This window comes from Leiobunum rupestre, chromosome 3, assembly GCF_980474605.1.
Source record: "Leiobunum rupestre chromosome 3, qqLeiRupe1.1.hap1, whole genome shotgun sequence".
Classification (NCBI taxonomy): domain Eukaryota; kingdom Metazoa; phylum Arthropoda; class Arachnida; order Opiliones; family Sclerosomatidae; genus Leiobunum; species Leiobunum rupestre.
In genome coordinates, this window is record NC_143386.1 from 34,434,160 (window position 1) to 34,446,364 (window position 12,205).

General features: G+C 32.9%; 1 protein-coding gene across 3 annotated transcripts; it reads left to right on the top strand.

Moving 5' to 3' along the window:
• Positions 1 to 540: 540 nt before the first annotated feature.
• On the top strand, positions 541 to 10,947 carry NTPase (ectonucleoside triphosphate diphosphohydrolase NTPase). Of its 3 annotated transcripts, none has more exons than XM_090168097.1 (13): positions 541 to 727; positions 1,469 to 1,776; positions 6,328 to 6,404; positions 6,470 to 6,613; positions 7,542 to 7,617; positions 7,680 to 7,715; positions 7,781 to 7,955; positions 8,425 to 8,495; positions 9,615 to 9,708; positions 9,767 to 9,921; positions 9,983 to 10,039; positions 10,212 to 10,318; positions 10,530 to 10,947. In XM_090168097.1, exons 2-13 carry the CDS (start codon positions 1,494 to 1,496, stop codon positions 10,596 to 10,598), a joined length of 1,344 nt encoding a protein of 447 aa, XP_090024223.1. In that variant the 5' UTR covers positions 541 to 727; positions 1,469 to 1,493; the 3' UTR covers positions 10,599 to 10,947. The 3 variants fall into 3 exon arrangements, with proteins under 3 accessions (XP_090024223.1, XP_090024224.1, XP_090024225.1); XM_090168098.1 differs by having other exon boundaries at positions 9,782 to 9,921; XM_090168099.1 differs by lacking the exons at positions 541 to 727; positions 1,469 to 1,776 and adding an exon at positions 3,941 to 4,449.
• Positions 10,948 to 12,205: the final 1,258 nt, after the last annotated feature.

The window sequence follows — 12,205 nt, forward strand, 5'->3', positions numbered from 1 at the left end:
CTTAGGTCAAACTATAGCTTCTGACAGTCAAGCACCGAAAGTATAGAACGATACATTTTGGTATCATCAGCAAAGAGGGTTACAAAGCATTCACGTACAGAATCAGGGAGGGAATTTATAACAACATTAAACAATAACGAGCCAAGGACCGAACCCTGAGGTGCACCACAAAGCTTAGTACATCCCAGTACATTCAAGCGTTTCAAGTTTGAGTTTAGTCTAATCTTCTAGTTTTATTGTCGCGAGTTTAGCTTTAGTTTCAAAGATAATTTCTTAAAAACATTTTGCGGGACTAGTCGCAAAAATAACCACATCTGGCACTTAGATGAACTGCGATTTTAAAGTAGGTGAAGCAGTAACATGGCCCTAACTAAAGTACTGCCAACTTTTTACATTTAGTAAAACAAAAAAAGTAACTTGAAGTTGGCCGTAAATTGCTTGAAAGCATCAAAATGTGAAATCGGCCGCTGCTAGAGCTGCCGCGCTTCGATCGAGTTTGATAAAATGAATGATAGTTAGTTCCAATTTATGAAGTTTTTCTGATATCTATGAGGAATCGGGACTGTGACGTCGTTTTATTTGTTAATGTTAACTTCGTTTCGTTACACTTCGAATTAAACTAACATGTTAACCAAATTGACAAAAGTCGAACGTAAATTTTCTAATTATATTTATTACGAATATTTATGAAAAACGAAGGTTGAGAGTCGAACTATTATTACGCAGGGTAAGTGTACAAGGCTTACTCTGGTTAATGGGTGCCAAGCTTTTGTTATTTATTTAATTGTAATTATTATGTATGAGTTCTATGAAAAAAAGGATTTTACTATTATAACTTTTTGAAGCCAAAATAATTTTTTGGGGAGAAAATGAAACTTCAACTTGAAAGTTAAGAAAATATTGTTTAAGTAAGTTTATCATGCTACATGTCAAGAAGGATATAGTTTTATCATATTTTCTGTAATTTAATTGCTTTTAGACTTAGATTATCAAGGCCAATGAGAGTGTAAGTGTTAGAGTTTGAAAGGGTTTGTTGATAATATATATAAGTTCATTACTAAGTGGTATTAGGGTTTCTTAGAACAAAATTAGTTTTAAACACTTATGTATCATATAAAATCATAAAGGCGTATAGGTCTTATGGTTAAATGTTCAGTTAGATGATGTTAATCAGCTTTGAAGCAAAAATGGCATTGAATACTGTTCCGAAGGTATTTATTTACACTTTGAGATAATTACTATCTTGAGGCAATTCTTGGGCACCATGGTTTAGCTTTCCTCAGTTCCGGGAGGGTGAAAAGAAAACGTAATTCTTGAATTTTTCAATTTTGTCGTAAGTTTTGGGGAACATATAAATTTCCATTTATTTACCGTAGGCAACCATAATGTAAATAACTTAATACTTGGGGTTTAAGATAGGCTGTTGCTTTGAAGATAAACTAATGTTAAAAATATATTTTGTTTACAGGTGAAATATTACTTAAATAATAAAAATGTATATAGAAAAGCAATCTGGGCGAGAGCATAAGTCAGTGGCATCGAGTCAGCAACTAGGATTTGAGCTTAAGTCAATGCTTGCTCTCTTTGCAACAGCCGTGTTTATTTCGTTTATATCAATCTACCTAGTCAGTACACCATCTCCCTTCAGTTCCTCCAATGATGTTGAAAACTTCTTACCATCACCCGAAGATGATGACAATTATCATTATGTAATCTTTTTTGATGCTGGTAGCACTGGAACAAGAGTGCATATTCTAACATTTTATAACAACTCAGGTATGTTGGAAAAACAATTTTGTTGACCATGTTATTCTTTCTTTAAATATGGAAATTATTTAACACTGCTCGAGAGCAACAAATATATATTTCTGATGTTATAGCTTATGGATATTTTCTTATTTATAAACTATATTTTCCCAATGTAATATGCCTCACACTATTTTTTATACTGAGACCTTTTGAGCAATCAGGGGCAGCTTGTGAAGATGCATAATTCCATCAACTAAGCCTCATGATAATATGGGTAATGTTTTTATCTGAATGCTTTGTAATATTATGTCCTTGGCTCTGAAGTCTGGATGATTTTACGTCAGTGACTCTAATCTAACGAATCCAAGCTCTTTATCTTTTGAATGAAACACTACACAGTCAAGGATATATGAAATAAAAACCTAACTGAGCTGTTCTCTGTTGTTGAGATAATATTTATCTAAAGATGGATTATATTCAGTGGCGCACCCCTGCAGGTAAGCAGTGCCCCCTTCATAGCAACCAACAGCAAAAATAACAATAAAGCTGAACAGTTAAGGAAAGACAAGTAATTGCCAGGGCAAGAAATATCAAAGGTTTAAGGGAGTGGTAATAAATGTTAAGTCTAAATCCCTCTGTAGAAAGCTAGAGTCAGTTAGTCAAGAAATTGGGGTTAAGAGACTTGGATACAGTTACTGAGGCATTAGTTTTATAGTCTGATACATAAACTGTTGTATTTTGGTGCAGTCAGGACGTGACCCCAATTTAAAAGATGGATCTTGATGATGATATGAAATATATTGGACAAACTGCATTTTCGGGGCATCACTAGGAAAAATAATTTTAAGTGGTTTAGGGTAGCGACCAGGAGTTATGGGAGGGCTCATCGGAATTTAAAAATAGTTCGGGTCAGTAGAGTGATTAAATTGTTGTGGGGGTGGCAGAGTGGTTAGCACTTTCGCCTCGCAGCAAGAGGAGCCGGGTTCGATCTCAACTTGTGGCACTGGGTGCAAACTCTGAACAACTCCTTCTGCGTTGAGTTTGCAAGTTCTCTCCCCGCTGGTTTAAGGGGTTCTTCGGTTTCCCCTTCCATAAAAACTTGTTGAGGTTAACGGTAATGGTAAGTGTAGGGAGCATGAAGAGCTTGCCACCACCCTCCTACGCATTGTAACCTGGCCACCTGAACTCATGGCTTTAATAGTTTCTCGATGACTTAGGCCTAAGGTGGTGCCTTGGGTATTAGCGTAGCTTATTATTATAGCTCGGCCATACACAAGCGGCCTGAAACATCATTCAACCTTTGGGCGTCTTCTGTGATATTTAATAGGAGTAAATTGGTCCTCCTTAAGTCCTCCTGACGTTTATCTTCAATATCCGTCACTTTAATTTGAATCTTTACCAAACATTTCTGTTAACTTTTCTGAGGCATTGGTTCCCATTTAGAAAGTACACCTTCTGCAATAGTTGAAGCATCCACATGTTTACTCACTGATTCCAAATAATGTCTCCCTTTTCTCTAAGATCAGTTCCATCTTGTCCAGAACTTAATTCCGTCGCAATAGAAGTGGCTTGGTTTAGTTTTGAGAAGTATTTGGCTCTGATCAAAATTAGTTTTCACAGCAATCAATTCCTTAGTAAAAAGTTTAGATAAGTTATCAAATTTCTCCTTATGAGAGGTTACTATCTTATCAAACTAGTTTCGTACACTCTTTAGACCCATATTAAATTGGGCAATCTCTTTTGTCGTATCTTGAATTATAGAATAAATTGGTTCTATTCTCGTATTCACGCCAGAGGGTCTGAGCTGTTGATCTCTAGCAGGGTTGGTTGATTTAAATCATGCAATGTATTTCAATGGAGAAATAAAAATGGCCAAAAATAGGTTCTTAAATAATGAAACTACATAGAAAATCTAAGCAAACTAAATTATTAAATAATAAAATTTAATTAATATTTTATTTAATTCTAGATTAGCTAACTGATATGAGTTAAATATCCGTTAATTATACAGGAAAAGAGCCATTGTATTTAAATGAATAAATTCAAAAAAATTGATTGACGTTATTTTTATTGAAAAAATCATAAAAGTGCCAACCCTGATCTGTAGGTTAATAGTATCATCTCATAGGAGTTTTAAATCAGCATTAAGTTGCGCTTGAGCTGTAGCATTAGTCTATAATATTATTCTATAAGTTTGTCACTTTGGGAAATATTTTATTGAGAGCTAGTAACGTAGTGATGTCATCACAAGGAAGTCTCCCCCTAGCGAGGCGCTGTCAAAGGCTACGTGTGACGTGTTAGCAAGCGAAGCCCGTAATGCAGTGTGTCTTGTGAATAGTTCTCAGTAAAACTTTTGCATGTGAAGAATAGTGTCACACTTAAAATAACAATATTATACACTTATGGTTGTAGTGATTGATGCATGAAAAGTCTACATGATGATCAACATCTGCAAAGGAGGTACCTTGTACATAAAAATGTGTTAACTAAAAGTTCCCAACGATTACGTTGAATCCAATTTACATTTGCATTGATAACATCCTTTCTCTTATGGGAGGAACTAGTTACAGCAGCTTAACGACCTAATGCTCAGTTATAAATATAAAAGCAGTCCCAAGTTTTGATAAAAGTGAGATCCTTCACTTAAAGATGTAAAAGAAATGTTCAGGAAGAACTAATAACTATCTGATTATAAAAAAGGTAAAAGTAAAGCGTGGCAGCAGACTTGCAGACGACAAAAGAATAATTACTGTTTTATTAATCCACTAATTCCGAATCAAGAGTGATTTCATATATTTGATCTAGACTTCTTAATTTATAACTCTTGTAATAATTACTTAAAATAAAATTAATTGTTTTAAAATTGGTGATTTAACATGGACAATATGCTCTGTAGGCACTGTTAATTTCCACCATTATGACACCTTATGGTTAAATTCCATATCGGCTAATAGATAATTTTTTTGAGGATTTAATTGACTTGAAAAGTTGAAATACTATGACAAATTGTCTATTAATACGTCTTTAATAACTTGATTAACAATTGGTTTTCAATATATTTACAAGTACAATATTATAACAAAATTTTCAGTTAAATCCTCATTTTTTTAGGCCTTTGTATTGTTCAAATGAAATTTAATAACAATAGGGCCATAAGATAGCTCTATGGTTTACATTTCATAAAGCATGAAATCAGTATGAAAATTCAAAATAAATCAAATGATATATGGGTATTAACATAAAGTGAAATAATAACAATAAGGATGATACTTCCTATTGCTTTAATGCTAATTTTCTAACCGAACCTTTTTTTGGCACTGATATTCACTTCAAGCTGTGACTTGGACTTGCGACTTGTTGTTTTGGATAACTACTTGGTTTTGAAGCCCGCATGGGAATCATGCGTGGTAAAAAAAATGAGCTTGTGGAGCTGAGAAAAACTTTTTTAATTTATCATTTTAGCCTAATATTCTGCCTATCTATCGGAAGTCTCGCATATTTTAGACACTAGAGGGCTCTGTGCTGAGAAAACATCTTGATTACGCAATAGCTATGAAAATCAGTTTGGTTGTAAATCTCGTTAATTGTCATACTTATTGTATTTATGTTACTTATGTTATTATGTAATTAGCTTCTGTGACAGTAGTTCACCCACCCTCTCTGAAATTACAGTAGCCCCCTTTTAAAGGGGCTACTGTATGTTTACATAATTTTTAAAGGGAAAATCACTTCTTCCTCCTGAACCTGTCAAAGGAGAGACAATGGAGGAATGCCCAGGGGCTAAAGTGCCATTTTTCCATTGGTGGGAATTGAGACTGAGGGGGGACCAAATTATATCTCTCTGGGGACTGGTAGAAGCCTTTAATGCTAAATTTTGTGTGAATAATTAAATTTATCTCTGGTTATATATATATATATATATATATATAATAGGAATCGAAACTTTAGAAATTGTTTGAAATAAGAAAGTAGTATTGACAACTCTCAACAACTGGATTATTCCTTTGTTCTTTATCAGCCCATCTTTTTAAGAATTATGGGTGTGCCATTTACCGATCATTTTATTTAAATTTAATGAGGAGAGGACTTAATTTTTACATCTTGAGATTGATGTTTTAGAGAAATAGATTCCTGCACCCAACTAAGTAAAGTCTTGACATAAAAGGCTTTACTCCTTTTAATAACTAACAAATTAGTTCATGATGCATTTACCTTTGGCATGTGGTAGCAGGCTTAGACTAGGATAAGTTAATACAAAATGTTTAGGGTTTTTTTCCTTATGGACCATTCTACCTATTCGTGTTTTTTCACTCTTAGATAAGGATAGTTGCTTGGGGAAATACTTCCTTATCCCTAAAGCTGGGACTTACAGATCCCATGTCTGATTTTTTAGCCTATGCACAATAAGGTTATGCCAGGTTTTCAGATTATGCCAAGCTTACGGACTCAATACAGAAAGTGTGACCACTGATTGCACAGAGTGATAGATTGAAATTGTTGATTCATTATTGAGGGTAGCTGTTTGTTCCATGGTTTTTAGTTTGTTTGATTAACTTATTTCTTACTCTTAATTGGCAGAGCAAATGAATATAGTTTCTGGAGATTATTATTTTACAAAACCAGGGCTTTCTAGTTTTGCATCGGCTCCTGAACAGGTAATTTAATTTTTGTTTAAATGAAAATTTAAAATTAATGATTTTTCTATTGAAATTGATGTTAGATTCCAGATAGTTTGATGCCTTTGGTAAAACAAGCACAGAAGCTTATTCCGAAAGATTACTGGCATAAGACACCGATTTGTCTGAAGGCTACTGCTGGCTTAAGACTGTTACCAGAAAGCAAAGCTGATAATATTTTAGATACAGTAAGATTTTTAAGTCGATTTGAGTTTGAAATTAATGTAGTCCTTTAATGCGATATGAAGTGTTATGATTTTAATACTGAGATCATTTTATCAACTAGTGCCACTTTTTTTGTCATTTTTTGGTTTGACATCATTAGCATAGCAGCTGCCTATGTTAATCCGATTAAATGGTGCAATATTAGGTGAAAACTATTCACCAGTTCCGAACTGCACGAACTGTCCCTTGGCAGTCTATTCGCCAGGAACCGTATTCTTAAACTGTTCGGGTGCAGAACTATTAGCTCCCGAGATCAGTTTCTTAGATCGTTCGGGACTGTCCGAGCACTACTTACTCAAAAGCCGGTACCATCAAGAACCCAAGGCTGAGCTCTCTTAAATTTGTCTGCAATATTTTTAGCCCAGTTAATACGTGCTTTTAGGATGGAATTTCAGACTTTTCGAACATAAAGTTCTGAACTGTCCGGGACATTTTGGTGACGTCATAGCTTGGTCCGAATCAGTTCTGGACTTATGAATAGTTTTCACTTAGTAAGTCTAATGAGTACACATGCATGCCTTTTGATCTGAACATATTGTAATATGAATTTCAAAATAGCTCAGTTAGAACAAAATTGGCATTTTTGAATAATCAATATTCAATTTTGTCCCATTGGCACCAGGGTTGGGAAAAAACCAAAATCACAACCAGGGTTTTTTGGGTTTAAACCAGGTTTATTTTATATTAACCACGGCTTAAACCACCCAACCCTGATTGGCATTGTTGTATTACTCAAATAATTTGGTGATGATTCCATTGTAGAGAATTCCATATTTGAGTTTATATCATGAGAGATTAGTAGAATCAATCTTAAAAACCAAAATTGAGCCCAATAGAATTTAACTTCCTCCTGCTGGGCCGCTTATACTTATAATTAATTTCTTTTTCAAGGTTCGAGCTTTTTTTATTGCAACTCCTTTTAAATACCATTCAGATTATGTTTCAGTTTTGGAAGGAACTGATGAAGGTTTGTGTTAAACTGTATTTATATTCATTATTTTGTATAATTTATAGTAAATTTTTATCTAGGAATATTTGCTTGGCAAACTGTCAACTTTCTTTTAGGTAATTGGGAAAGAAAATACATTGATAAATAAATTTCTTAATTTTTTTCACACTTATGTTTTTAGAAAGAAGTGATATGACTCTAAGCGATACTGTGGTCACATTAGATTTAGGTGGAGGATCAACACAAATCACGTTTTTACCTAGCGAGTTGAATACATTAATGCTTAGCCCAAAATCACACTTTGCATCAGCTATTGAGCCTAGATTAAGTAAACCAGTCACTGTTTACTCTAAAAGGTAATTTTCTTCTTTCTATGTATTGATAATATCAGAAGAAAATAGCGAGTTAGGCATTTCTAGCACTTGAGCGGAGGGGCTGATCACTTGCCTGTACTATAATTACGTGGAGTATGCTGCGATTACATACTATTTAACGGGAAGCGTGTAAACCTATTGCACAAAGTGGTCAGCCCTGGATATAAGCACTCATGAAAGAAATGTGGGATTATTATTAAAAATTGCCAAAACAATCTATTTACTCCTGGTAATTCAAAGCCATTGCGACATGGGTATAATAAAGTCTGGAGATGGTAACCAACACCCAAAACAAAACATTCAATTGAGATGGGTTTTCCAATATCAAATATTACTGTTGAAATAGAAACTAGTCAGACAAAAATTAAATGCGTCATAACTACATGTCCAGATCTTATATGTAGGCTTAGCAAATGTATGATTTAATTTAATTAAAACTTATGAAACTTAGTTACCTTGGATTTGGATTGATGTCTGCCAGACTTGGAATTCTTTTGTCTACCAATCCAGCAATAAATATTGGTAAGTACTAGCTTTTCTAAATTATTTTTAGATGACTGAAGCACAAATGGATAGTATGTGTTATATTTTTAAACCTAGAATTTTGTCTTGAGTATTTTGAATTTAGGAACTAATTGTGTTTAATTACGTGCCAGTAATTCCAGGTCAGATTTCATCATGACACCACACTTTTTCGTTTTTAGGCTTCTGTTGTGTTTGTGTTTAATTATAATGTAGCAGAGCCTTAATCATATTGAACATTTCATATTTCTAAAAGATTGAGACAAGATTGTTTCTTTCTTGGAACATCCATGGTTTTTTTCCTCTCATTAATTAACATGCATGTGTATATAACAACTTCTTTGGACCCTAGAAACTGAATTATGTTTATTAAATGTGACCTTGACCTGATTTTTCATCCAAGAGTATATCTTGAAGGAACGGATGCAAAGATATGAGATTTGTTATTGAGGGTGGGGTGGTCTGTTGAAACTCAACCAAGCACTATTGTGCTACACCAGCTACATCGAATATTACTACCTTAATAATTCTTTATTTCAAAAAACACGAAGTGAAGAATCTGCTTAAAAATACTCTACAAAAAATTTAAGCAAAATCCATGTTGGACATGTCTGATCCCATTCTGGAATCACTCTTTGGCCATCTTTCTGTGTATAATGCCTAATAAGTAAATTAAAAAAAAATAAATAGAGTACTTATGCTATGGAGATACAATTCAATTATAAGTCTGTTTCAGCAGTGTAGATTATTCTCACCTCATCTTTTGGTAGAAACCATTACATTTGTGAACCTTCACCTTAAAAAGTGATTTCTATTTGGATAATTTATGGAGGTTAGGTTTGAGAAATTAAAATTCCCATTTTGTATAATGGATTTGGGACTGGTTTTGTGGCAGAAAGTTAGCCAATACTATACCGAATCTTTAGATGTTTATGGCACTAATTGAACAGTATTATAATGATTTCATCAGTTGTATTTAACTACTTATTTAAATTGATAAAAATTTTAATTTTTTAAACATACAAAAATAACCTAGTAAAATTCCAACTACTGTGGGCACACCTTTACTAACCCTCTGCAATAAACATTTAAAAACTAAATTAAACGTTTCATTTTTAGATGAAGAGTCTGGAGAAATTGAGTTAGAAACACCTTGCTTTTATCCAGGTTCAAGTAGGAATTGGGTTTATGGAGATACTGTTTACAAAATTAAGTAAGTTTACAAAGTAATTAAGTTTTAAAGAATTTTTCAATATTCAATAATTTTTTAGAGGGATTAACTCTAGCTATTTTGGCTATCATGCCTGTTATCATCAAGCCAAAGCTGTTTTGAGTGATAGCATCTTTACTCCAAATGAAGTAGATAGTAGGGACATTTACGCAATGTCATATTATTTTGATCGTGCTGCTGATGCAGGAATTATAGGTATGATTAAAATCCATTAAATCTTGATTCTTATTTAAAAAAAAAACTTTTATCTCATTAGATCGTCAAGTAGGAGGTGTTGTTAAAATTGATGACTTCTTAAGAGCAGCTAAGTTAGGTACATCAATGTCCTTAACTGAACACATAGCCCATGATAATGTGCTAGATATTTCTTTTACGTTGTCTGGAGATGGTAGTTATGTCCGAGGAAGACAACATAAGACTAATATCCACCAACTGCTATGTGATTTTATTGCTACTGAAGTTTCATTGTTAATGTTTTTTTTCAGTTTGTTCAAAACTGAATGAAGATGAACTGTTTCTTTGTATGGATCTGACATATATTACAGCATTCTTAAAAAATGGTTTAGGTCTCAACCAGTATAAAGACATTAATGTAAGAAATATAGTTTATGTACAACAATATTGAACTAATACTAATGCAATAGAAGTCAAATCCTGTAAAAAAGACGTTTTGTTTTGACCCTTTTGGGTTGAACAAACTTATATAGGCATTGTTGCATTTGTAAAGGCAATAATGAGTTAAAAACTACTTCAACTGTTATGTTATAATTTTTGCAATGAAAATAATGTGCTTTATTTTTCAGTTAATTAAGAAGTTGCAAGGAATGGAAGCAAGTTGGGTTTTAGGTGCCGCTTTCCAGTTACTACGTTAAATTTAATATATAATTTTGCCAAATTGTTTTAATCCCAAATCTTGCAAATGAATTGTAGTTTAATTTTATAACAATTTTAAATGTACAGAGTTAAATGTACAAACTATTTTCTTAAATTGGGTTATACAACTTTTCCTTTAAAACCATTCCCATTCTTATTTTAGTTGAAAGTGGTAATCCTTTAGTTAGCATTACTTCATTCTAACTTTTGTTCCTTTTTAAATATTTACTTTTAAATGTGCCGAATAATTTAATGTGCCTGACGGTAAATACTTTTAGTGTGTAACGTGAGAGAAAGATCTGTGATACATTTCTTGAAAGTGTGCAAAGATAAAGGGTTATTTTTTTATGTCTATTGCATTTTATTTTTAAACTATATTAGCAGAAGTATGTAATGTACATCCATCTTTCTATACTGCAAATATTCTTGAAACATTTATGTTCTAGCTACATTGGGAACATTTTTTTATGAAAAAGGGAAATTTACATCATTTATGGGAGTAGGCCCTAAACGCAGTCAGTACTTTCACTCTTATCACCCACATTGCAGTATGTATGTAATGTATCTTTACACAAATTGCAATACATAACTAGTCTAGTAATTTAAGTAAAAAATTTTGCCAAAATTTTGAAACGATTGCTACTGAGCTGAATTTTTACAGGCACTTTCATTTAGTCAAAATACGTAAAATGTCAAGAGTCCCCATTTGTTTGTGAGCACAATTTTTGTGGCGGGAAATAGGGCTACAAAAATTGGTTTTAGATAATAACTCAGTTTGTATTGTATTTACGGTTGCAAACTCAATTACGGAAATTAGGGCCCGGCTATTTTCTACCAAAACTGTTCTATGGAATATTTCGGTATGAGCCATCATTTTTCCTCAAACTTGTACCCAAACGCGCTTTACAATTTGGCGCCTTTCGTGACTAAAAACGCGTCCGCCGCTTTTCCAAAGTGAAACCCTAAAGGGTCATTCCATGTCAATTCGACTAGCGGAAAATTTGCCTAATTCATAATTTTAATTATATTTTTTCTACGAGTATAGTAGCTTAAGAAAACTAGTTTCCCAAAGTTTTAGACTTGTAATTAAATCATTTGAAAAGTTAAGATTTTTTTTAATTTTGGGTTATTTTTGATTTTAAATCTTTAAAATGAGTTTTTCTCAAATACTTAATAGACATATACCAAAGATAATAAGCAAATTAAGTATAAATTTAGTGCTGAATCCGAATATGGCAGTCAAACTTACGTCGCGAAATAATTGACTACTTGAGGGGTCCAATAGACTTCCAGATTTCGACTTGTACTCACCCTTCAAAAATTTTGAAAATTTTATATTTTTGGCCCAACAGGCTAGTTACTTTAAATTATAAATGGCATCAATGAGAAATTATTTTAAAGCAGAAAAAAAATATTATTATGTTAAAAAAAACACGAAATGAAATACTTTATTATTTGGGGGGTTCAATAGACTCCCAAATTTCGACTTGTACTCCACCTAAGATTTTTTTCCAAAATTTCATATTTTGCGCCCAACAGGCTTGTTACTTTAAATTATAAATGACATTAATGAGAAATTATTTTAAAGCAGAAAAAATTATTATTT